The sequence below is a fragment of the Amblyraja radiata genome, chromosome 25 (assembly GCF_010909765.2).
Source record: "Amblyraja radiata isolate CabotCenter1 chromosome 25, sAmbRad1.1.pri, whole genome shotgun sequence".
NCBI lineage: Eukaryota > Metazoa > Chordata > Chondrichthyes > Rajiformes > Rajidae > Amblyraja > Amblyraja radiata.
In genome coordinates, this window is record NC_045980.1 from 18688054 (window position 1) to 18714957 (window position 26904).

At 41.2% G+C, this 26904-nt stretch overlaps 1 protein-coding gene across 1 annotated transcript; it reads right to left on the reverse strand.

Moving 5' to 3' along the window:
• Positions 1 to 926: 926 nt before the first annotated feature.
• Positions 927 to 26868, reverse strand: rhbdd3 (rhomboid domain containing 3). The gene is made up of 5 exons (XM_033043350.1): positions 26365 to 26868; positions 11934 to 12329; positions 8827 to 8983; positions 3246 to 3665; positions 927 to 1233 (listed from the first exon to the last, which is right to left on the reverse strand). The coding sequence occupies exons 1-5, from the start codon at positions 26546 to 26548 to the stop codon at positions 1077 to 1079; spliced, it is 1314 nt and encodes a 437-aa protein (XP_032899241.1). The 5' UTR covers positions 26549 to 26868; the 3' UTR covers positions 927 to 1076.
• Between the last annotated feature and the right edge of the window lie 36 nt (positions 26869 to 26904).

Genomic DNA, 26904 nt, shown 5'->3' on the forward strand with positions numbered 1-26904 from the left:
CTCTGTTGAGCAGATGCACTCGCTCGCCTGAGCTGGCTTGTTTGTATCTAACGCTAGCCTGTGCACTTTCTCTCCTATTTATCTTGATGTAAGGTTCATTGAGTCAGCTGAGAGAGAGAGAGAGAGAGAGAGAGAGAGAGCTGAAGAAGAGGCTGGCGTACGTCGAGATTTTGCAGGGAGATAAGAGAACTGTGTTAGCCTTTCCGTGGGAGGAAGCTACGAGGGAGGGACGTGAGGAATTTTGCAGGAGGCGAGATGGACATTGAATGGCAACAAATCTGATGAGCCGGTTGATAACATTTCAGAGTGCTGCCTGCATTCACCATGTGTTCACTCCTGCGGGGGCTGGCACTCGGGAGATTTAAGGGGTGTCGTTGCTCAGGGAATTGGTGCGCGCTCCGACCCAACAGCGGCGAGAGCTAAAACACTCCCAGAGGCAGAGGACTGAAGAGGAGATGGTGGGGGGGGGGGGGGGAGAACTAACCCTGGAGAATGAAAACCCACAAGCGCCTGGCAGTCCAACCCTGAACACTCAGGTGATGGTAGGTTAGGTGCATTAAATGCATTTTCGACTTACGATATTTTCAATATTCTCGGAACGTAACCCCATCGTAAGTTGAGGAACACCTGCTAGTAGCAGTCAAATAAGGGACAAAGGCGGTCCCGTATGGGTCAAACCAATTTAGCCCAATATACGGGATGTCCCAGCTAATATGGGACAGTTGGCAACCCTAAGAGAGAGTAAAGAAGTCTTGCGGTGCTCTTATGCTAAGGGTCAGCGAGTCCGAGATATGCTTTCCCAGCTTCAAATGCTGCTTCCTGTCTGTCAGGAAGTTGGTGATCCACTGACAGAGGTGTTCAAGCACAGTCAACCAGGAGAGCTTGGAGTGTGAATCATATGTTATTCAAAAAAAGACTGCTACTTGGCATGATTATTTAAGTTTATGTTATTTATATGCAAGTCTACACAAAAAGTATTTTACAGTAACCAATACAAAAGAAGCATTAAATGTCTATGTTTAAATCTCTTTTCAGGAATCAGGAGATATTTTGTCATGTTGCAGTATCACTGATATTTAATTGGATATCACTTTACCCTTCGTTGTCACGATGGCGTCCTCTCCAACTTGGTCTTCCACCAGGAGGTTGATGGCACCCTCCATCTTTCCTGAAGCGGCGAGAGCTAAAACAGCCTTCTCCGTAGAAAAACCCATCTGCTGCAGTTGCTGCAGTCTGAGAGAGGCACAGTGAAAGCAAAGGTTAACAGAGCAGTATTTTACATGCAGGATTATGCCCTGTATGTCATCAAAATAAAGAGCTGGATCTCAACAACTTTGGTTAATCGTATCTGCTGGATCTGAAATAAGTTGCAAAGGTCTGTATAACGTGGGATTTACTGGCAGGTTGGGCGGTCTGAATCCCTGTAAGCCAGCACTTCGTTTTTTCTAAACTAGGATACCCACGGATATTAAAATAACAGTGTTGGCTATCTGAATGAAACCAGCAAATACAGCAACAAAAACAATCTATTCAACCTACTGCTAGTACTTGTGGATGCAACTCTTACTGAGATTCCCAGCCGAAACTAGAGATCTGCTATAGGATCCTGGACACCATCACCCAACTCCCCTTAATTTTCATGAGAATTGTTATGCATAGATTTAGTGGACAACAGTATGGAAAGTTATGCTCTTAAAATTATCTAGATTATCTTTCTTTAAAAAAAATGTAAATGAAAATAAAAATTACTTAAATAAATCATTAAAATTATTTCTATTTATTTTGCATCAATCTTCACAATTTTTAAATATCTCTGAATATCAGAAAACACACAATAACTTCTAATTTGGTTTGCATCAAGTATTTTTTTCAATTTGAGAAATACCAGTTAATTGTAAACTTCAAAATAACCTCAATTTCTAATTATATTTGGGTCTAAATAAAACATTCATTCATATAATGGCTACAGAAAAGAATTGAGTAAATGTGCTGTCCATCCAACAGATGTTTTATATCCAGTGAGTCCTTGGAGTGCACTCCTTCCTCCACTCAAATCAGATATCTGAATATTGCTGTTTGCCCATGAACCGAATAGATTGTTTTTATTGCTGTATTTGCTGGTTTAATTTAGATAGCTAATAGAAACATAAAAACATAGAAAATAGGTGCAGGAGTAGGCCATTCGGCCCTTCGAGCCTGCACTGCCATTCAATATGATCATGGCTGATCATCCAACTCAGTATCCTGTACCTGCCTTCTCTCCATACCCCCTGATACCTTTAGCCACAAGGGCCACATCTAACTCCCTCTTAAATATAGCCAATGAACTGGCCTCAACTACGTTCTGTGGCAGAGAATTCCAGAGATTCACCACTCTGTGTGAAAAATGTTTTTCGCAATACCTTAATATTTGTGGGCTTCCTAGCATTTAAACAAAACAAAGTCCTGGCTTGTACAGTTTCTGGTCAATAAACATGTAAAGCCTGAAAATAAACAGATTCAGGGTCAACTCGTAAATCAAAAAAAAAGATACTGGAAACTTTTTTTAAAAAAAAAGAAAATTGTGGAAATACTCAGCTGGTCAGGCCACATCTGTCGGCAGTGAAACATAATTAACATTTCAGGTGGCAGGCCCGTCATCAGCTGATCTTTTTGAATGCAATTTTAACCAGTTTTGTCCTTAGAAATGTTTCTGTGAACAAGAGATTCCAGGGCTTGACCACATTAACTACCATTTAGCAGGGAAGACATAATGATCTTGCCAGGACTTGACGGCCTGAGTCATTGAGTTAGGATGTTATTCCTTGGAGCGCAGGATGCTGAGGGATGGTCTTATAGAGTTGTATTAAACCATGAGGGGAATATATAGGGTGAATGCAGTCTTTTCCCAGGGTCGGGAAATCAATCTCAAAGGCATAGGTTTAAGGTGAGAGTAGCAAGAATTAATAGGAACCTGAAGTACAGCTTATTCAGATGGCAGTGAGTATATGGAACGAGCTGCCAGATTAAGTCGTTAAGATAGGTGCAAATACAACATTTAAAATGTATTTGAACAGGTACATGGACAGGAAAGCTACAGAGGGATTTGAGCCAGGCACATGGACGAATTGGACCGAAGAGCCTAATTCGGGGCTATAGGACTCTGATGGATTGCTAACCCTGCCTGAAATAATAACTGTTATTAAATTCAACAAGTAGCTATCTCAAAATATTTTGTTGCCATTCTTTCATTGCCTGGAACTCACCGCAGGGAAGACACTGAAGACTTGGGTACTTCCAGTTTACTGTTCTGATCCATTATAGCTTCTTTCAAGGAGGCAGCAATACTAGCACGTAAAAGATCCTCATCTGTGAGCAGGCCATACGCAGCTGCAGCAGAAATATCATCTGGATTCATGCGATAATATTCAGAGAAACAATGGCTAGGATCCAGCAGGTCAGAACATGCGGAACTACATGGATTATGAGATTCTGCTTGGAAGTTACTGGCTCCCATTGATCCTGTGTGAGGTTGTGAAGGAGGCAGTATCTGGTTAGAGATTTCAATCCACTGAGAATCTATTTCAATGTTGCAGCTTTTGTTTTCCTTTTTAAAATGATCACTCGTTGCTGTAAAATTTACTTGAGAGGATGTGTGGGTTTGGGTGGCCTCAGTCACAGGATACCTGCAAATATGAAAGTACCATAGAGCATAATACTAGCTTTTTGAAGTTACTCACAATAGAACCAAAACAGACATTATGTCATGATTAATACAGAACCAGTTCTGAGATAATTGATTCACATTATTCAAACTTAAACAAATAAAAATGATTAATGGTAGAGTATATCACATAATACTCAATGCATATGCATTGACAATAATTATAAAACATTAAACATTTACATGGCTCAATTTAATCCAGTTCCATTTAACTTCCTTGGTAAAATGAAGCTCATGTGTTTAAGGGGATAATATACTGTGGGTAGGAAATTGGCTGAGAGACAAAATGTTTTTTTTGGGGGAACAACTTCTTGATGACTATAAAGTGTACAGTCATGAACCTCAGGGTCTAATATTAAGAACACGGCACTTTTAGATACATATTAATGAGTTGGGATTGAGTAAATGGGATATATTTTCAAAGTGTGAATTTGGCACAAAAGTTGGCAACAATAAGGAATTTGCAAATGTCAACAGAGAACCACAAAAGACTGGCCCACAACAAGTAGTTAGTGAACCAATACTAATCTTAAGCCTACTTGACCTTTCACCTCACCAATCTGCCGGTCTCAAATGTATCTCTGCAACAATAAGAGTAGCAGTGACAAAATCCTATCCTAACACTGAGACACCAACTATCCTAACAGAGACACCTACTATCAGGTTCCAAAGCATCATCTTCAATCTTTAGATTCAGAACAGATCATGAATTACACCCAAACCACTCGGCGTACTGACTTTGGAGCCCGATTCCAAAAGGAACTTCCAGAGGTAAGATGACATAAAAGTAGTATTTAATTGAAGTCCCACTAAACTAAAATCAAAAGGAACCTAATGAAGACTTTCTACTGGATGGAGAAACATCTAGTTCGAAGGGAAATTATAGTTATGCCAGAGGAGTTCCCTGGGGCAGGCCGAAGACTCAACCATCTTCAGCTATTTTATCACTTATATTCCCCACATTATCATTGATAGATATTTGCTTAAGGCCTTGTTCTATTTGCAACTCCTCAGTCTCTTGCATTAAACAAAGCTTGGAAAACATTCAGGTTTGGGCTGATTAGTGGCATGATATCATTCATAGAAACATAGAAAATAGGTGCAGGAGTAGGCCATTCGGCCCTTCGAGCCTGCACCGCCATTCGATATGATCATGGCTGATCATCCAACTCAGTATCCCATCCCTGCCTTCGCTCCATACCCCCTGATCCCTTAAGCCACACGGGCCACATCTAACTCCCTCTTAAATATAGCCAATGAACTGGCCTCAACTTCAGCCAATGACCACACAATATATATAAATGCTTAACTATCATCATAATTCTGACCCGTGATTGGCCATCATTGGCCAGGGACCATTCATAAACTCTGCTGGGAAAACTAGCTCAGAGGCCGAGTCTCCAACTTCAAGAACCAAGTGTTTAATTGTCATATGTGCTGACAATGAGGACAATGAAATTCTTACTTGCAGCAGCTTTACAGGCCTGTAATCACAATACACACAGATAAATATAATAATCAACAATTCAATAAATTAATAACCATTACTAGTGCAAAAATAAACAAAGTCCATAGTGCAACCAAAATCACAGACCATTGTAGTTCATTGTTGAGGTTAGTGTGTGGTGTTCAAGAGGAGATGGTTGTTAGGAAAAAGCTGATCTTGGCAGAGATCGTGATCTTGATCACGGTTTTCAGGCTCCTGTATCTTTCCCAATGGTAGAAGCATAATGAGAGTGTTGCCAGTGTGGTGCGGATGACTTTTGACTCACAGGAGCGTTTTCAATACCAACAAAGTGTGTCAGGCATGTATTGTACTGCACCGCAATCTGTACCATCATGGCTCCGCATGCCCTTAATCTAATTTATATCAAGCTAAGGGACTGAGCAATGTAGAAGGACAACAGTGTAAAATAAGTTTCCAACTTGACGAGACTGCAATACAGGACTATATACATGTTAAGCAACTGGACGACCAAAGGGTCAGTTCCAAGATTAGTACTGGCACAGCAAGCTATGATTAATGCTGGACAATTAATCAGCTAACTAGATGAGAGTGTTCCAAGGATATCCCTGTCCTTAATGAGGGCTTAAAACAAGCATTGAATGGCCAGGTCTATGCTGAGGTATTTATAACTATCGTTTTAGGTTTATTATTGTCATGCGTATCGAAGTACAGTGAAAAGCTTCATTTTGCATGTCATCCAATCAGATAATAATATTCATAAATACAATCAAGTTATTTATATATAGAATATTTGTAAATATTGAATATTTACTCAAGTACAATAAGGAAAGGGGAAGATACAGAGAACAAAATATAGTTCTCAGCACAGCTCCATGGACAAAGTCAAATGACTACAATGGGTTAGAAATGAATTGAACAATGCACTAACTAATGGAAGGGCCATTCCAAAGCCTGATAACAGAGGGGAAAAAGCTGTTCCTGAGTCTTCGGCCTCAAGTGTTGAGCAAATGGTGCACATTAGCTTCTTCCTGAGGTCCCTGACATTGGGCTCACCCCAAGAGGATACTTCAAATGTGAGGAGACAACATTCCAATTGTGGTGTTAAACCAGCTCGAAGAAGCAATTTCATCACCACAATTGGAATGTTGTCTACTTGCCTCTGGTTAGCACAGTTTAAACACTGCCACCCAGCTGATTATATGAGATTAACAATGTATGGCCCCTCCAAAATATGGCAAATCTGATCCATCCATTTATCGCTTTAGCAGTCTACGCTGTTCTGATGGAGTCAATGGCAATTGCTACCAAATGTCACTGTCATCAAAAACCTGTTCACCAACCCTGAACTTGAATAAGGAAACAATCTTTCCTGATACAATTAGATTTGTATCCTGTGTTAAAATTTAGCAGAAAGAATATTTACATTTTCAGCCTTTTACCAAGGGTGCAGCTTACACATCGATGTGTTATTAAATGCATTTCATTCTGAAAGCAGACTAGCTAGCAAAATTCTGTAGTGTCATTGTCTCGTGGTTATACCCTTTACAATGAGTTTAGCTTTGGGATCAGCAATGTTGTAGTATCATTGTAAGGAATGAACAATGGGAACTATAAACAAGTTGCAGCATGTAAAGTAACTGAACAATGCATTGGTGTTACTTTGCTCCACAGTAAAATTGTACAATAACAGTTTCTTATCAAGATCCATTGTTCTGACTCTAATCCAAGAAAATATCATAACAAATTGCTAATGCACAAACCGTGCAAATTTTGCATTTCCAAAAATAACCATGCAGAGGTTCCACCAATGGTTTCATGTGTACATCTAACAACTGTTCTGACACCCAGTGCATAAGCTAGGTGACTTTAGCAACAGAGGCCATGATCTGCCGCTCGCTGCCCAAACCGCAGTGCAAGCTCACAATTCAGATGTTTTCGAGATATAAAGGGCAGACCAGACTGACCATCCATACCTAAAAAAGTATCCATTGAGGCAGAGTGGGATCGCCGCTGTAGATACCACAAAAAGGTTTGTTTTTGCATACATTCCAATCAAATCAGAGAATTAGCTAACCAAAAAATATCCAAACAGATTTAAATAACGTTTTTTAATTTAAAATTTCTAAGAGAATAAATATAATTATAAAATAAAAAGTACAATATTACCAAGTAGATCAAAAATTATATTGAAATAAAATAAAATATGTCAAACACTTACCTGCATTTACATTTCCTCACAGGCTTGGATATACAACAAGGTGGCCATGTACTCAACAGCCATCCCTGGGATAGATCTGGAGCGCATCCAGCCATGCCTGTCAGTATGTAAGTATTCTACAGCTGTTCTCAATGGTAGGTCCAGCAGTGGAGGAGAAGGTGAGTTGGAATGTCCCCTAACTTCAAGCTCAAATTGGACTTCTAAATTTGGCCATATGTCTGAAAAATAATGAAGCCCGATTGACTAACAGCTGTTACTCAGTTAAAATTTGCCTGGTTGGAACACTACAATGGGATTCTTCTGGTAGTCTAATGTATCAGAGGTGAGGACAAGATTGGAACTGAACTGCACCTCATACTCATGATCAAGATTAACATGATGTGTTAACAGAGGGCACCAACAGAACCACACTGCACCATGATGTGAAGACTTACAGGTAAGTTAAAAGTAAATTTGATGTAGGAACAAAACTGTACCAAACTAAGCTTGTCCTTCGAAAATGGAATATCTCCCACAGAGGCGAGCAGAGAAATCTGAGAATAGCCGTAATAAAGCTTGTTTGAAAAGCATGAAAAATAGCATTCAGATTTATCATTTACATTATCAAACTAATACTTAATACTTCACTTAATATTTGCAGTAAAAGGATAATAAGTATTTACAGGTAGTGTTTTTTAGATGGTAGTTCTGTAGAGAAACTCGGCAAGTGTGCAGTCTATTTTTTTCCTGGGTTCTGCGCTTAGAACTCTGCAACATCATAGTTAGAAATGAGCTAATGGTCAGCGCTCCACTGTGAGTTTGGCACTGTGTCCAGCGATAGGAGGGAAATATCCTGAGCTGAGGGACAAGATGCACATTAGATACACCACTCCTGCTTTATCCCTGACTCCACATGGAGTGATCCCCGAGATTGCTAACCTTAATTGAAAAGATGTTTGTAGTGCTCCTTACTCAATGTAAAACATACTTTTTAGTTTACATAATATTTTAAATTTATTTCTAGCACCTTTCTAGCATTTTTAATTTATTATTTTTGTTTCTACGTTTTACTTTAAATTATTAAAATCTATTTTAGCAGCTTTTAAATATCTGATCGTCAGAGTTATTTTTTTAAACATTGTTAAAGGGCTTCTGTCAGAAAGCCATCACGTCATTCAGGTCATCAGGGACATCAGTCAATGCTCACAACCGGCTTCGATTCTCCAGGTAGCTGTGGGAGGGAGATTTTGAGGGCGGTGAACTACATAATCTGCGGCTGGGGGTAGATCATGATCAACAGGAATAGCTCGAGCACACTCCAACCCAAAGACTGTCCAACAAAAGGGTAACCATAATATAAGATCAGAGTGAAATGCACATAAAAATTACTATTGCAACATTTTTACTGCACATTGTAAACAGACCTTACATCTTAAATAATTGAAGAGTTCTACTCACCTCTCAGTATTACTTTGAACAGGGAGGTGATATTGTACTGGAGAGAAGATAAATGGAATCCAGGCATTATGGTGCAGATACCAACAGGCAGCCAGTCTTTCCACATGTTCTATTGCAAAGTCTGGCAACTCCAACCAGAACAAAAACCTATAACTATCTGAATAAAAATTGTTAAGGTCATTCAAAGCAATAGATGATGTGTAGGTGCAACAGGCTCTTAATATCCAAATTTACATCTCGTATTTGTATTGTTCTGATATGATGGAGTGTAACAGCAAAAATAAACATTCATTAATCAATGGACAAATTTAAAGGAAATTTTACCCAAGAAGAGTAGTCAGTTAGAAAATAATTGGCTACCTTGGAAATCAAAATCAAAACTGCAGATGGTGGAAATCTAAAGTAAAAACAGAACATGCTGCAGGTACTCAGCAGGTCAGGCATTATCTGTAGAAAGAGAAACAGAATTAATGTCTCAAATTGAAGACCTAGAAACATAGAAAAATAGGTGCAGAATAGGCCATTCGGCCCTTCGAGCTAGCACCGCCATTCAATATGATCATGGCTGATCATCTAAAATCAGTACCCTGTGGCTTTATTGGTTAATTGGCCTTTGTAAAATTGAGCTTAAAGTGCAGGGAGTGGACGAGAAAGTGGACTAACGTCGAATTAAAAGATCAATGGTCAGTATGGATTTGGTGGGCCGAAAGGGGCTGTTTCCATGCTGTATCTCTAAATTAAATTGAAGGCCTTTCTTCAAAATTGATGTTGCTTGACCTGCTGAGTGTAATTGTTTTTCCTAAAGGATTAATCGGAATTCTTCTACATTTCACTTGAAATTACACATATGATGGAAGACAATGCAACTGAAAACATTCCCCAAATATAGAAACTGTCAAAAATGCTCAGCAACCCAAGCAGAATGAACATTCAGATCGATGAACTTTCACTGTCCTCTTTCTCTCACACGGAAAAAACACAGATACTTCTCCACCTGCTGAGCATTTAGAGAATTGTCCTTTTTTCTTTTAGATTTCCAAAACCCACTGAATTTTATTTATATGCTTTTAAAACAAAGTTGGCAATGTATTAAATTGACACACTAAATCAGTAATATCACATTAACATTTTGTGTATTGAATGAAACAGAAAATGTTTTCCCTTTAAATTACTGGAACCTATACAAAACAACATTTGTATCAAACCACAGGTTAACTTATAAAAGCATGGCACAGGGAATAACCTCTTGATTTAATAGTTCTTCTTCTTCTTCTTTCATGTGGTGTGCACAGCCTAAAGTTGTTGGACAACTTGTTCTATTTGATCTTCAGTTTGTGCACGTCGAGTTGATTGCATTAGTCGAAACAGGGCGGACCACGTGAAGGTTGTAATCTTCCATTCAATTTAATACTTCATCACCATTGAGAAGATTGCAGCCAACAGAGGTGAGACCTTAAGTTCCTGAGATATACTTGGCATTGTATCTATATCAATTGCTGGGGATGCAGCAACATGGTTCATGGCACCGCATGTTCCAGTCCAAAAGATCTGATAAAAGGATTCTAGCCAACTCTTGAAGCCATATTTCTATCTGTTGCCCAATGCTGATCTTTTAATACAGCTCACAGTTCCATGCCAGAGGTCAGGACAGGTGTGAAATTAAATCTCCAGGATATTTCTGAAAAAGCCAAATCAAATCAAACCCAACCCTGTGTATCGAGCGAGTCCTGCTGACAACCGTATGTTGAGTTTGTCCGTTAAGTCGGAAAATACACAATAATCATTCACCATGGGGACCATATTTCTACAATATTATAATGCTGAGCATCAAAAGCACATAAGATTGATAAGAAAGAACAATTATTAAAAGGAGATTGTGTGTGAGAGAGAGAGTGAGTGAGAGAGAGAGTGAGAGTGCGAGAGAGAGAGTGAGAGTGAGAGTGAGAGAGAGGTTAGGAAGAGAGGGGGAGTGGAGAGGGAGGGGAGGGGGAAAGAGAGAAAAAAATAGTTCTGCCGTCCATACTAGGCAGTCTATGTACATATTCCATATTTAATAATATTATGGGAGTCTGATTATGTAGAGGTGTCCATAATCATGCGATCATAACCCAGTGACTGTCTGTGGTTAGGTCTTATTAGGCTGGATTTTGTAACCAAGTCATATCATGCAAATTAATTCCACTGGAGAGAAGGAATGGATGATGTTTCTACCTGAAGAAGGGTCTCGACCCGTAACGTCACCCATTCCTTCTCCAGAGATGCTGCCTGTCCCGCTGAGTTACTCCAGCTTTTTGTGTCTATCTTCGGTTCAAACCAGCATCTGCAGTTCCTTCTTACAAATTAATTCCACTTCCTGTTATTGCCATTAAATTTCCCCATTGCAGCATTTTAGTCCTAGCTAATTTTAGTTGTACCTCAATGCCTATTACTGATGTCATTCAAAGTATTGGAAAAGTACGTCCCAAATATGTGCCATCACAGCACTCTCAGGAGTGGGAAAAACATTTTAACAAATTTGTATAAATCAAATATCTTGCATATCAATGGATATGTTGTGATGCTTTATCTGCATTTAGTAATTGGAGATAAATCTGTACTTTAATAGAACCAGATGCTTACATCTCTGATTTGAAATATTTTAAAAGCACTTGACTAAAATTGAGCCTGGAACCCTTTAGATAGACCTTTGCCGTTAGCTGTGACTCCGAATCAGAAGGGTGAAGCTTCAAGTCAAACTCCTAGGATTTGTATACAAAAATCTTGAGCAAAGCTCTGGTGCAGTATTCTGATGATGGTACCATCTTTCACATGAGATTTTCAACCAAGCTCTTATTTGACCCATCTGAAGAATGTAATTACTTCCCTGGAAATGGAGTAGATGGTTTATCCTTGGCATCAAGGCCAATACTGATTGCTCACTTCACACTAAGAGAAATTGAAAGAATCTGCTATTTACAAATTGGTTGCTAGATTTCCTTCACTCCAACGACTGCATTTTAAAATTAGCTGTAAAGCACTTTGGGATATCTTTTAAGTGGCAGAGAAGACACTATATAAATGCAAAAATTGAATGGTGAACTAAATTATCCCACTATCAGAAAGGATACAGAGCAGGCCGACAATTACTCCACATATATGGAGATATACTGATGAACTTGGTATAACAATGTAGGCAACTGGGAGTAATATCCAAGGTACTGCTGCTGCATTGATTCTTGTTACCCCGAAGGTCCGTTTCATTTCAGAGCTATAGCACTTTAGTGTCACCATGGCAAACTGAACAGTTGTGAAACCACACACTGGTGTTTCTTCAAGTCGTAATAGTTTGCCCAGAAGCAGATAAAGAAGTGCAGAGAGGGTGGCAAAAATAATGGCGAGATAAAAGTATCGAATGGTACCCAACTGTTCCTCCAGCCGGCTGCTCAGGACAACCAACAAGGCAATGTTGACAAGCAAAGTCAATATATTATCATGACAGATACAGTAGCTCAATAAACGGTACACTGTAGGAATAAAACAGAATCAAAATTAGTTCATTTCCTCTCACGAGGCAATCTATTTCGATGGTAGCAGATCTTCCAAAAATATTTCTGTAATAACACCACGTTATATCTTGTTTTGCTGCTAAATTGCTGGTTTGTTCATAACTTATGACTGTGTTAAAGAAATTCTATGACACTGCTACCAATATGCTACCATAATGTTTCTTAACAACATCACAAAATCTGACATTTGCAGTGCTCCTATTTTTTTCAGCTCCCTTAATGGCTCAAACCATTTGAAATACTGCTTAATGGCCTAATTCAATGAAAGTCATAAATAGATTCAATGTCAAATCTATCCTAAACTCATTCACAGCACAAGACAGGGAAGGTCTTTATGTTCCCAAGTCAATTGATGAAAAAGATTGATCAGGCATCCCAATACCACATGGCAACTCACAAGGTCTTTTTCCGGTGAAACATCTAGACATTTAGATAATGGCAGGATCAATTTGCTTGAAGCTTCATAAACAAGTAGTTTCCCGACAACATCATGCTCAAGGAGGAGAATATCCGCTCCAGAAGACTTACACAAAACCAAACCTGGGCACTATAATCACATTTTGAAAGTAAAAAGCAGATTTTTTTCCTTAAATACTCAATCAGCAATCTATTACTGTAGCAATTCAGAAATCCTGAATCCCTTACTCAACTTTAATTTCCGGAATAACTCTTTTCTGAAAATGGTGACCTGCATTCCCAACAGGAGGCAAAAAGGCAGGCTCAATCCAGAAACGAACCCACTTATTTCGCCGCTCCACTCAGCATTCAGTAAAAATTGTTGGTTGGTAATCAGAAATCCTGACCAACCAAGTGTACCATCCCAACTTCCATCTGTTCCAAGTCAGCCAAGTTCAAAGACTGAATCTGCAACCTTCCTTTTAAGAAGAGGCTCGTAGTCACTTCACATTTATTAGAATTGCACTATATTCTCTGATGCACATTTTATTTTTTATTTATTATTTTGTTCTGAAAGCAATTTGCTGACTTTCCTGAGATTTTTGTTAACTTTTAATATAAAAGCTACCTTACATTTTTGAAAATTCAACAGTGCATTGTAATGATCTATTTTAACGTAAAATGGGCTTTGCTTCTCCTTTCCCATATAAACAGAAGGCTGTCGAGGCCAAATCAATGGATATTTTTAAGGCAGAAACTGATAGATTCTTGATTAGTACAGGGATCAGGGGTTATTGGGAGAAGGCAGGAGAATGGGATCGAGAAGGAAAGATAGATCAGCCATGATTGAATGGTGGAGTAGACGTGATAGGCCGAATGGCCTAATTCTGCTCCTGTAATGACGAACTGCACTAGTTTTACCTAATAATAATATCCCAATATCATTAATCATTAGTAAGAGCCATAGGTTCTTTAAATAGATACATTAAACTAGTTCATTCATTTCTAAACTTTGAAAATTCAATGAAGACATTAGTTCATGAAATTTCCCCACCAAAAATATATATATATATATATATATATATATTTAATTTAATGGGTATATTTACCACAGTACCTATTTATTCTCTACTTCTGGGATTATTACTCTAATGACATATAACCTTGTAACAAGTGTAACCATATAACCACCACTAACAAATGGATCTTACTTCTAATACATTATTCAGAAAAACATTAGTAGATTCAGTCCTTTGGATCCTCATTGTCACTCCTTGAAGAATCTGACTGCTCCACAGATGAACCCAATTAATCTTTTTTTTGTGTTAGCATGCTTTACCTAACACAATTTATTCCAAGAATAATCATAAAAGCTGCAGATGCTGTAAATCAGTAACAAATTTGGAAAATGCTGGAATATCACAGCAACTCAGGTAGTATCCATTGAAACTACTTTTCAACATAATTGTATAAGGGGTAAGAGTGTTGTAAAAACAAGCCTGAAGGCTTTGTGTCTCAATGCAAGGAGCATTCGTAATAAGGTGGATGAGTTGAATGTGCAGATAGCTATTAATGACTATGATATAGTTGGGATCACGGAGACATGGCTCCAGGGTGACCAAGGCTGGGAGCTGACCATCCAGGGATATTCAATATTCAGGAGGGATAGAGAGAAAGGAAAAGGAGGTGGGGTAGCGTTGCTGATTAGAGAGGAGATTAACGCAATGGAAAGGAAGGACATTAGTTTGGAGGATGTGGAATCGGTATGGGTAGAGCTGCGAAACACTAAGGGGCAGAAAACGCTGGTGGGTGTTGTGTACAGGCCACCTAACAGTAGTAGTGAAGTTGGAGATGGTATCAAACAGGAAATTAGAAAGCGTGCGACAAAGGCAAAACCGTTATAATGGGTGACTTCAATCTACATATAGATTGGGTGAATCAAATTGGCAGGGGTGCTGAGGAAGAGGATTTCTTGGAATGTATACGGGATAGTTATCTAAATCAACATGTAGAGGAACCAACGAGAGAGCAGGCTATATTAGACTGGGTATTGAGTAATGAGGAAGGGTTAGTTAGCAGTCTTGTTGTACGTGCCCCCTTGGGCAAGAGTGACCATAATATGGTTGAGTTCTTCATTAGGATGGAGAGTGACATTGTTAATTCAGAAACAATGGTTAAAGAAAGGTAACTTTGAGGGTATGAGACGTGAATTGGCCAAGATTGACTGGCAATTAATTCTAAAAGGGTTGACGGTGGATATACAATGGAAGACATTTAAAGACTGCATGGATGAACTACAAAAATTGTTCATCCCAGTTTGGCAAAAGAATAATTCAGGGAAGGTAGTACATCCGTGGATAACAAGGGAAATCAGGGATAGTATCAAAGCGAAGGATGATGCGTACAAATTAGCCAGAAAAAGCAGCATACCGGAGGACTGGGAGAAATTCAGAGACCAGCAGAGGAGGACAAAGGGCTTAATTAGGAAAGGAAAAATAGATTATGAAAGAAAACTGGCAGGGAACATAAAAACTGACTGCAAAAGTTTTTATAGATATGTGAAAAGAAAGAGATTAGTTAAAACAAATGTAGGTCCCTTGCAGTCAGAAACAGGTGAGTTAATCATGGGGAACAAGGATATGGCGGACCAATTGAATAACTACTTTGGTTCCGTCTTCACTAAGGAAGACATAAATAATCTGCCGGAAATAGCAGGGGACCGCGGGTCAAAGGAGTTGGAGGAATTGAGTGAAATCCAGGTTAGCCGGGAAGTGGTGTTGGGTAAATTGAATGGATTAAAGGCCGATAAATCCCCAGGGCCAGATAGGCTGCATCCCAGAGTACTTAAGGAAGTAGCTCCAGAAATAGTGGATGCATTAGTAATAATCTTTCAAAACTCTTTAGATTCTGGAGTAGTTCCTGAGGATTGGCGGGTAGCAAACGTAACCCCACTTTTTAAGAAGGGAGGGAGAGAGAAAACGGGGAATTACAGACCAGTTAGTCTAACATCGGTAGTGGGGAAACTGCTAGAGTCAGTTATTAAAGATGGGACAGCAGCACATTTGGAAAGTGGTGAAATCATTGGACAAAGTCAGCATGGATTTACAAAAGGTAAATCATGTCTGACGAATCTTATAGAATTTTTCGAGGATGTAACTAGTAGCGTGGATAGGGGAGAACCAGTGGATGTGGTGTATCTGGACTTCCAGAAGGCTTTCGACAAGGTCCCACATAAGAGATTAGTATACAAACTTAAAGCACACGGCATTGGGGGTTCAGTATTGATGTGGATAGAGAACTGGCTGGCAAACAGGAAGCAAAGAGTAGGTGTAAACGGGTCCTTTTCACAATGGCAGGCAGTGACTAGTGGGGTACCGCAAGGCTCAGTGCTGGGACCCCAGCTATTGACAATATATATTAATGATCTGGATGATCTTGAAGGCAATATCTCCAAGTTTGCGGATGACACTAAGCTGGGGGGCAGTGTTAGCTGTGAGGAGGATGCTAGGAGACTGCAAGGTGACTTGGATAGGCTGGGTGAGTGGGCAAATGTTTGGCAGATGCAGTATAATGTGGATAAATGTGAGGTTATCCATTTTGGTGGCAAAAACAGGAGAGCAGACTATTATCTAAATGGTGGCCGACTAGGAAAAGGGGAGATGCAGCGAGACCTGGGTGTCATGGTACACCAGTCATTGAAAGTAGGCATGCAGGTGCAGCAGGCAGTGAAGAAAGCGAATGGTATGTTAGCTTTCATAGCAAAAGGATTTGAGTATAGGAGCAGGGAGGTTCTACTGCAGTTGTACAGGGTCTTGGTGAGACCACACCTGGAGTATTGCGTACAGTTTTGGTCTCCAAATCTGAGGAAGGACATTATTGCCATAGAGGGAGTGCAGAGAAGGTTCACCAGACTGATTCCTGGGATGTCAGGACTGTCTTATGAAGAAAGACTGGATAGACTTGGTTTATACTCTCTAGAATTTAGGAGATTGAGAGGGGATCTTATAGAAACGTATAAAATTCTTAAGGGGTTGGACAGGCTAGATGCAGGAAGATTGCTCCCGATGTTGGGGAAGTCCAGGACAAGGGGTCACAGCTTAAGGATTAGGGGGAAATCCTTTAAAACCGAGATGAGAAGAACTTTTTTCGCACAGAGAGTGGTGAATCTCTGGAACTCTCTGCCACAGAGGGTAGTCGAGGCCAGTTCATTGGCTATATTTAAGAGGGAGTTAGATGTGGCCCTTGTGGCTAGGGGGATCAGAGGGTATGGAGAGAAGGCAGGTACGGGATACTGAGTTGGATGATCAGCCATGATCATATTGAATGGCGGTGCAGGCTCGAAGGGCCGAATGGCCTACTCCTGCACCTAATTTCTATGTTTCTATGAAAGAGAAACAATCAATGTTTCAGGTCTGCAACTCCTCTTTGGAATTTGTAAAGAAAGAGATGCAAGCAGGACACAAAGTGCTGGAGTAACTCAGCAGGCCAGGTAGCCTCTCTGGAGAACATGGATAGGTGACGTTTCAGATCGGGACCTTTCTTCAGCGATGCAAGCAGGTATTCAGTAGGAGCTAATGTAGAACCAAGATAGGATGAATTGAAATGGCTTAACGGGATACTTATCAGTACATTAAACAACTAGACCTGTGTAATGAGTTGTTAATGGTGTGACATGCCCAGCAGACTAGATTTATGTGAGGAGAATAAAGAAAACAGAACAGGCAGAACAACTATATCTAGAGCAGATGTACATAGATGGGTAAAGGTAACAGGGCAAGTGACTGGTGGTTTAAAAAGGTTATAGGGTATTTTCCTTTATTAGGTGATGCAGAGGATTTTAGAACCGGGTGGTTATTAGAACTGTGCAAACATTCGTTAGACTACATTTGGAATATTGCATACAGTTCTGGTCAGACAGATGTGATTGCAGTCGAGAAAGTGGGAAGAATGGGGTGTCACAGTGGTAAAGCTGGGACTCTGCAGAAGAACATGGGCAGGTTGGGACAGTGGGCAGGTGGAATATAGTGTAGCAAAATGTGGAATCATGCATTTTGGTAGCAGGAATAAAGGTGTAGACTATTTTCTATATGGGGAGAGAATCCAGAAATCGGAGGTGTAATGCGACTTGAAGGAAGTCGAATCGGTAGTAGAAACATAGAAAAATAGATGCAGGAGTAGGCCATTTGGCCCTTCGAGCCAGCACCACCATTCAATATGATCATGGCTGATCATTTAAAATCAGTACCTGGTTCCTGCTTTTTCCCCATATCCCTTGATTCCTTTAGCTCTAAGAGCTAAATCTAACTCTTTGAAAACATCCAGTGAATTGGGCTCCACTACCTCTGTGGCAGAGAATTCCACAGATTCACAACTCTCTGGGTGAAGAAGTTTTTCCTCAGCTCAGTCATAAATGGCCTTCCCCTTATTCTTAAACTGTGACCCCTGGTTCTGGACTCCCCCAGCATCGGGAACAGTTTTCCTGCATCTACCCTGTCCAATCCTTTAAGATTATATCTTTCTATAAGATCCCTTCTCATCCTTCTAAATTCCAGTGAATACAAGCCCAGTTATGGGTTGTCATACAAGCCCAGTCATGGGTTGTCATGGCCTGTCATACAAACCCATTCTTTCATCATGTCAATCCCGCCATCCCGGGAATTAACATGGTGAACCTAAGCTGCACTCCCTCAATAGCAATAAAGTCCTTCCTCGAATTAGGAGACCAAAATTGCAGGCAATACTCCAGGTGTGGGTCTCACCAGGGCCCTGTACAACTGCAGTAGGACCTCCTTGCTCATAAATTCAAATCCTCTCGCAATGAAGGCCAACATGCCATTAGCTTTCTTCACTGCCTGCTGTACCTGCATGCTTTCGTTCAGTGACTGATGTACAAGCACACCCAGCTCTCGTTGCACCTCCCCATTTCCTAATCTGACATCATTCAGATAATAATCTGCCTTCCTGTTCTTGTCTTCAAAGTGGATAACCTCACGTTTATCCACATTATACTGCATCTGCCATGCATCTGCCCACTCACCCAACCTATCCAAGTCACCCTGCAGCCTCACAGCATCCTCATCGCAGCTCACACTGCCACCCAGCTTTGTGTCATCTGCAAACTTGGAGATGTCACATTTAATTTCCTCATCTAAATCGTTAATATACAGTATATTGTAAATAACTGGGGTCCCAGCACCGAACCTTGCGGCGCCCCACTAGTCACTGCCTGCCATTCTGAAAACGACCAGTTAATTCCTACTCTTTGCTTCCTGTCTGCCAACCAGTTCTCTATCCATGTCAATACCCTACCCCTAATACCATGTGCTCTAATTTTGCACACCAATCTCTTGTGTGGGACTTTTTCACAGGCTTTTTGAAAGTCCAGGTACACCACATCCACTGGCTCTCCCTTATCCATTATAGTTACATCTTCAAAAAATTCCAGAAGATGTCAAGCATGATTCCCTCTTGCTGACTTTGATCGATCCTGTCACTGCTTTCCAAATGCGCTGCTGTAACAGCTTTAATAATCAATTCCAGAATCTTCCCCACTACCGATCCTCGTCGCCGGAGTCGGGTGAGTGCTCCAGAGCGCTTCCCACGGGTCCTCCTCCGTCTCAAGACCTTGAACGCAGCCACAGCCCCGCCGACGAGTATGTTCAAATAATCCAGCGAGTGAGAGAAGACCGGAACGATGTTTGGAGGTACCCTATGTCCGATGTTTATGAGTACCTCTCTCGTGAAAGTAATCTTTGTAGGGTTTTCACAGACGACACAAACTAACAAACACATACAAAAAAGCAAGGAGCAGTACACCGTGGCCGCCATCGTCTGCGCCAGCAGCAGCAAGCAGCTACACTAAAAGCAGCAAGTAACGGTCATTGCCTCATAATTAAAGGACGTTCTTTTCGTAAGGAGATGAGGAGACATTTCTTTAGTCAGAGAGTGGTGAATCTGTGGATTTTTTTGCCACAGAAGGCTGTGGAGGCCAAGTGAGTGGATATTTTTAAGCCTGAGATAGATAGATTCTTGATTAGTACAGGTGTCAGAGGTTATGGGGAGAAGGCAGGAGAATGGGATTAGGAGGGAGAGATAATCAGCCATGATTGAATGGCAGAGTAGACTTGATGGGCCGAATGGCCTCCTACTCCTATCACATGACCTAAAGCGCCAGAGACCTGGATTCAATCCTCCCCACGGGTGCTGTCTGTATGGAGTTTGTACGTTCTCCTTGTGACTGCATAGATTTCCTCCGGGTGCTCCGGTTTGCGCCCACATTCCAAAGACATAGGGATTTGTTGGTTAATTTGTTCAGTAAAATTGTAAATTGTCCCTAGTGTGTAGGATAGTGCTAGTGTGATCGCTGGCCAGCTGAATGGCCCGTTTCCACGCTGTATCTCTAAAGTCTAAAGAAAGTTTGAGGGCTTTGCCATAACTGTTGTAGATAAGAAAAGACTGAATAACTGAAGCATACAGGGAATGTTACTTCAAGATAAAATTAGCAAAAGTCTAAATTCATTAAATGGGAAGGGTCACTTTCCCTGACAGAGAGATCAAAAACCAGGGGGCATAAATTTAAAGTATTTGATAGAAGGCTTAGGAAAATAACGTTATTTTTTCATCCAGCAAATTATAGTTGTCTGGGACTCCCAGCATGAAAGGTGATGGAGACATAAACCATTATCACATTTAAAAGGTACTTCTATCTTCAGAGCCATGACCTGCAGGGACATGGGTCTGGTGCAGGATGGAGTGATTCAAGTTCAAGTGAGTTTATTGTCATGTGTCCCTGTATAGGACAATGAAATTCTTGCTTTGCTTCAGCACACAGAACATAGTAGGCATTTACTACAAAACAGATAAGTGTGTCCATATACCATAATATAAATATATACACACATGAATAAATAAACTGATAAAGTGCAAATAACAGAAAATGGGTTATTAATAATCAGAGTTTTGACCGAGCCAGGTTTAATAGCCTGATGGCTGTGGGGAAGTAGCTATTCCTGAACCTGGTCGTTGCAGTCTTCAGGCTCCTGTACCTTCTACCTGAAGGTAGCAGGGAGATGAGTGTGTGGCCAGGATGGTGTGGGTCTTTGATGATACTGCCAGCCTTTTTGAGGCAGACACTGCGATAAATCCCCTCGATGGAAGGAAGGTCAGAGCCGATGATGGACTGGGCAGTGTTTACTACTTTTTGTAGTATTTTCCTCTCCAGGGCGTTCAAATTGCCAAACCAAGCCACGATGCAACCGGTCAGCATGCTCTCTACTGGCACCTGTAGAAGTTAGAGAGAGTCTTCCTTGACAAACCGACTCTCCGTAATCTTCTCAGGAAGTAGAGGTGCTGATGAGCTTTCTTGATAATTGCATTAGTGTTCTCGGACCAGGAAAGATCTTCAGAGATGTGCACGCCCAGGAATTTGAAGCTCTTGACCCTTTCAACCATCGACCCGTTGATATAAATGGGGCTGTGGGTCCCCCTCCTACTCCTTCCAAAGTCCACAATCAGTTCCTTGGTTTTGCTGGTGTTGAGGGCCAGGTTATTGCGCTGGCACCATATGGGCAGTTGCTCGATCTCTCTTCTATACTCTGACTCATCCCCATCAGTGATACGTCCCACAACAGTGGTGTCGTCAGCGAACTTGATAGAAACATAGAAACGTAGAAAGTAGGTGCGAGAGTAGACCACCAGGTCCGTCGAGCCCGCACTGCCATTCGCTCATGGCTGAACACTAAACAGACACACTTACCCACAAACAGTAGACACAAGACACAGAACACAAGACACTACCCTCCCCTTTATACCGCTATCACCCCTCTCCACCCCAAGAACCGCGTGATCTCCTGGGGGAGATGATGGCGTTCGCACTGTGACTGGCTACGCAGTCATGAGTATAGAGTGAGTACAGCAGGGGGCTGAGCACGCAGCCTTGAGGTGCTCCCGTGCTGATTGTTATCGAGGCTGACACATTTCCACACAGACTGTGGTCTGTGAATGAGGAAGTCGAGGATCCAATTGCAGAGGGATGCGCAGAGACCCAGTTCTGCAAGTCTGGTAACCAGTTTGGAGGGGATGATTGTGTTAAATGCCGAGCTGTAGTCGATGAATAACAGCCCGACATACGAGTTTTTGTTGTCCAAGTGGTCCAGAGCGGAGTGGAGGGCCAGCGAGATTGCATCCACCGTTGATCTGTTGTGGCGGTAAGCGAACTGCAGTGGGTCCAGGTTTTTGTCGAGGTAGGAGTTGATTTGCTCCATGATCAACCTCTCAAAGCACTTCATCACCACCGGCGTTAGTGCCACTGGTCGATAGTCATTGAGGCACGTCACCTTACTCTTCTTGGGCACTGGTATAATTGATGCCCTTTTAAAGCAGGTGGGGACCTCAGACCTCAGAAGTGAGAGGTTGAAAATGTCCGTAAAAACTCCAGCCAGTTGGTCCGCACAGGTTTTTAGAACACGACTGGGTATACCATCAGGTCCAGGTGCTTTTCGGGGGTTCAACCCTCTGAAGGATTTCCTGACGTCGGCCTCTGTGACTGAGACTGAAATGCCATCACACCGAATGGGGGATCGGGAAGGCACATCAGTATTCTCCCTATCAAAGCGTGCGTAAAACGCATTGAGCTCGTCAGGGAGTGATGTTTCGCCGACATTCGAGCTGCCTCCTGGTTTGTACAGCTCTTTTCCAACTGTCTCAGGCACAGTGGTGTGAATGGCTTCTGTGTTGTAATTTTCCACAATTCTCTGAATAAAATTAATATAGCTGTATCTTGTCAATATCCTATTGCAATAAGTAGGATTGGATACTTTGGACACAATATATACTGTATATTCCTGAAGATTGATCACGTAACTGTTAACTAACTAACATCTCTGTTAACTGTTAACTAACATCTCTAACTGTTAAACAGGCTTTTTTTGTTTCCGATATTTTTAGGCGAAGATGCATTTTGAAGAAAATTCTGAAAAATGATTGTTTGTACCTAGCCTACAGCAGATCAGGAAACCAAGATGGCATACAGCTCACTAAAATTAAAATGCAGACATTTTAAACAATTGTGAATAGCTAAAGATCAACCCGTAATGAGGCCAAAAAAAACTTGCCTTCATTTTGATGACGCAAGCAAGAAAATGGCATTAGACACAAAATGCTGGAGTAACTCAGTGGGACTATCTCTGGATAGAAGGAAGGCGTGACCTTTCTGGCAGAGACCTTTTAGAAAATGGGGTTGTCTTGTTTGTTGTATTTTTACGTGTTTTCATCGTTATTGAGCTACTTAATGCCCTCATTCTTGTTATCCTGCCTTTTTATTCTCACATGAAACTTTGGTACCATTTGGCAGCTTTTGCCCCATATGCAAGTAAACTATACTCAAGATTGTGAAGCTACTGAAGCCTCTGTGTGATAGCAGTTATGTCTCTTGACTTCCTAGTTATCTCACTCATGTGTTATTCATTCCTCTTATGGTATGGATAATTCAGCATCATGGCAAGGATAGGTAAATGTCTGCTACATAACCATGTCTGGCTGCCTATGCTACATAGAACAGCGGCACAAAAGACCCCAGAAACTGAAATCTGGAACAAAAACAAACTGCTGGAGGAACTCAGCAGGTGAGGCAACTTCTATGGAGGAAATGGACAGTCACAGGTGAGGCAGCTTCTATGGAGGGAATGGACAGTCAACATTTTGGGTCGTGACCCTTCCGCTGGATTGATCTCAGTCTAGAGGAAGAGTCTCGGTCGAAAACATTGAATATTCATTTCCTTTCACAGATGTTACCTGACCCACTGAATTCCTTCAACAGTTTGATATTTTTTTTGGTAAATGGAATATTTTCCCACCATTTGATACGCTAACAGCATTTTAGTTGGTGATAAGATGACTATAGATCCAGGGTGTTAAGACAAAAAATGGGCTTCATTGAAGCAAAAGTTGCTCTTAAATCTCTGTATTTTCAAATCATGGAGTCATCACAATTGTCAATGGTTGAAATCAAAGCTTCACAATCGTTGCCCAGGCAACCAGTTGCTTAAAAATAACCGCTGTAAAAAGTTGACTATTGTTCCAACAGTAATGATACAAAAAATGTAAATACTCCCAACAGACAACCATTTGTTGCATGCACTTGGTAAACAAGTCTGTTGAAGAGAATCTTTTCCTTTATGGAAGTAAATATTAGAATCTATAACTTTCTCCCTAAACAAACCTGATTGCACCAACCTTCAAATTATCTTTGACACAACAGTTATTGGTCATCTTATCATTTATTAGTATAATTCCTTTCATTAAATTCATCATCTTGCTAGCTCCTGCCCTATATTTAAAATCTTTTTTTTAAAAATAATGATCCAGGTGGTCACCATTCCCAATCCTGGCTCATGGACTGTGCTAGGGTTCCTGCTTACAAGAGTGGAGATTCAAACTCCCTTCCAAACCTCTAAACCAGGTGACATGAATGATGACTATATAATTTACTTTTCCTTCAAACTCATGGAGACTTTTTGGGTCATGGTCTGGCAAAGCCCACTTTAATATTTCCACTCTAGAAATTGATATACTTTATCAATCTGTTGGAACAAAGTGATATGCATTTCTCCCTTCTTCATAGTTTCAGCTTGTGCCAACCTCCTCCAGAAACCATGCTCCTCCAAGTCTGACTTCCTGGCGTCTTTAGTTTTCCTACATCCAACTCCAACGGGCATCAGTTTTGGAATTCCTTCTCTCTCTCTCTCTCTCTCTCTCTCTCTCTCAATCTCTCCTCTGCTCTTCTTCTTTAGGGTGACACAGTGGTAGAGCTGCTGTTCCAAGGCTCCAAAGACCCTGGTTTGATCCTGACCTCGGGTGCTGGCTATGTAGAGATTAAAAGCTAGCCCTGTGGTTTCCTTCCACATCCCGAAGATGTGCAGTCTGTGGGGTAATTAGCTGCTGTAAATTACACCATGTATTGGGAGAAGATGTGAAAATGGGATAACATTGGATCTAGTGTGAGCAGGTGATCAATGATTGGTGTTGAACCGATGGGCTGATGGCCTGTTTCCTTGCTGTATCTTTCAATCAATTCAAAATCCCTATGGTTACTTATCATAATTCTTTCTAAATCTCACTGCTGCCTAATAACATTTCTGAGAGGCACAGGGAATTGTGCAGCGAGAGAGGATTGAGTGTTTTTTGTATGATAATTAAGGAGCCTATCCATATCTATCTCGCTTTTTGTGTGAGGTGTTTTCTAAAATAAAACACCTCGCTGAACATGATCGAAAATCAATTAGAAAATCAAGAGAAAATATTGACAGATGACCAGAAGCACTATTAAAGTGACTGATCTCTTCATCATCAAATTAAAAAAAATATTTTAGTATCCTCAACTAGAAACCTGAAGAAGCAAGGTATTGTACCGCGAGCCCTGTAGAGGCAAAATTGATACAAAAGGTACCGTTGCATGAATAAAGCAGGAAGTTGTTCTTCTGGGTCAAATCCTCAATCAATACATCTCAGAGGCATTGATAAGCGAAAATCTGCAGAGGCTGTAAATTTGAAATGACAGAAAAAAAACACAGGAAATATTCAGAATTTAGGCAGCATCTTTGATAAGAGAAAAACAGTTAACGTTTCCAGTCAATGATCTTCCATCAGAACATTGACCATAAATGTTAACTTTCTCTATCTATTGATACTGCCTGATTTAACAAATATTTCTTGCATTTGTTATTTTAACTTCGATAAAGCATATTATGTTTGTTTCTAAATGTTGACCGTGTTGTGTAAATTGTTTGCTGCAGTTGTCCATGTAATGAAAGAAGTATAATTGATAGAACTGTCCACATCCTCATGATGTCACGGTGCAGTGTGTAAGCAAAGGTATTGGTTTTCCCACCCCAGTGAATGTTTGGATCTGGTTAAGGAAAAAATGTTTACCACCGATCTTTGGAAAATACCTCCACTTTTCTTTTCCATGCAATCTCTTTTATCCAAATGAACATATATAGATGGGCAGTATTATCCAAAAATAAACACTTCCTCAATGTAGTAATTGCTCAGTATACTTGGAAATGGCAGTCTGCAGTAGGTTTTGAGCATAATCATGCTCAACTCAACAAAACTGTAATTTAATGTAACCATAAAAAGCGTGCGCAAGCTTCTCTAGGTCATCCTAAAGTTTTGGGATGCTACTCTTTGAAAGACAAGGAACAAAATCGTTGGGATAGTGGAATTTCAGTTGACGTTGTACAAGTCCACATATTGCTGCTCCAAGCATCTTTAAGGGGCTTAAAAACAAACTAATATACCTTAAATATTGTAGCTTAAAAGATTTAAAAAAAAGGCTTTAAATCAATTAATGGGCCTACGCACGATTTCAGGTGTTACGGTATTTCTAGATGGGAGAATCCTTCAAACAGGTCACATTCGTTAAACTACTTTTGCAATTTAATAAAAATATTTAGTACACGCGGTCTTTATGTTTAGGATGAAAAACACATTTTAATTGAAGGCTGCGGCCTCTTTCGTTGTCCTGCAGCACTGAACTCGGCCCGTTAATAAATCTTTCGCCTCCAACTCTGCAGGCGGCCGAGGCCGGGACGCTTACCTTGGCGCCGGCCGAGGACAGGGCCGGCACTCAGGGACAAGGCCTCCTGGGCCCCGGTGAGCCAACAGAGCGCGGCGAGGGAGACGAAGGCCGCGTTCGCCTTCAGCAGCCTGGCAGCTCCAAGCCACGGCGGCCAGCGACCTCGGGGTCCCGGCGTGTCCACAGCTTGGTGTCGGTGAAACATTGTCGTCGCCCCGGGGTGCCTCAACCTGGGCCGCGACGGAAGCCTGAACCTCGCTTAGTGTGCGCTACCCGCCGAGGAGAGGCGAGGGCCGCAGTCTGGTAATGGCGGCGCATTGACTGTACTAACACCGCCCGGGCCTGGAGAAGACGGGAGAGCAGTCGTGATAGTGGAGTTGGGGGTGTGGGAAAGGATGGATATAAAGGTCTTTATTCGGGAAGATAGAGACATAATTCGGGGTTCATTTCAAGCAGGAGGAAATGTCCGCGCTGCCACACAACGAAATGGCCGCGTTTCCATCGCGACCGCAAACACGGCGGCGCCCGTCCGGGTTCCCTCCATTGTCCCCGCCGGCAGCG

Bases quoted from the DNA above. Each gene is read 5' to 3' on its own strand.
- rhbdd3 (XM_033043350.1), bottom strand. From the start codon at position 26,548: ATGTTTCACCGACACCAAGCTGTGGACACGCCGGGACCCCGAGGTCGC. The intron at 8,984-11,933 runs GTATCCTTTCTG...ATTTTTATTCAG, and splicing joins AGTAATTGTCGGCCTGCTCT to ATAGTTATAGGTTTTTGTTC. The intron at 1,234-3,245 runs GTGAGTTCCAGG...TGCCTCTCTCAG, and splicing joins TCTTCAGTGTCTTCCCTGCG to ACTGCAGCAACTGCAGCAGA.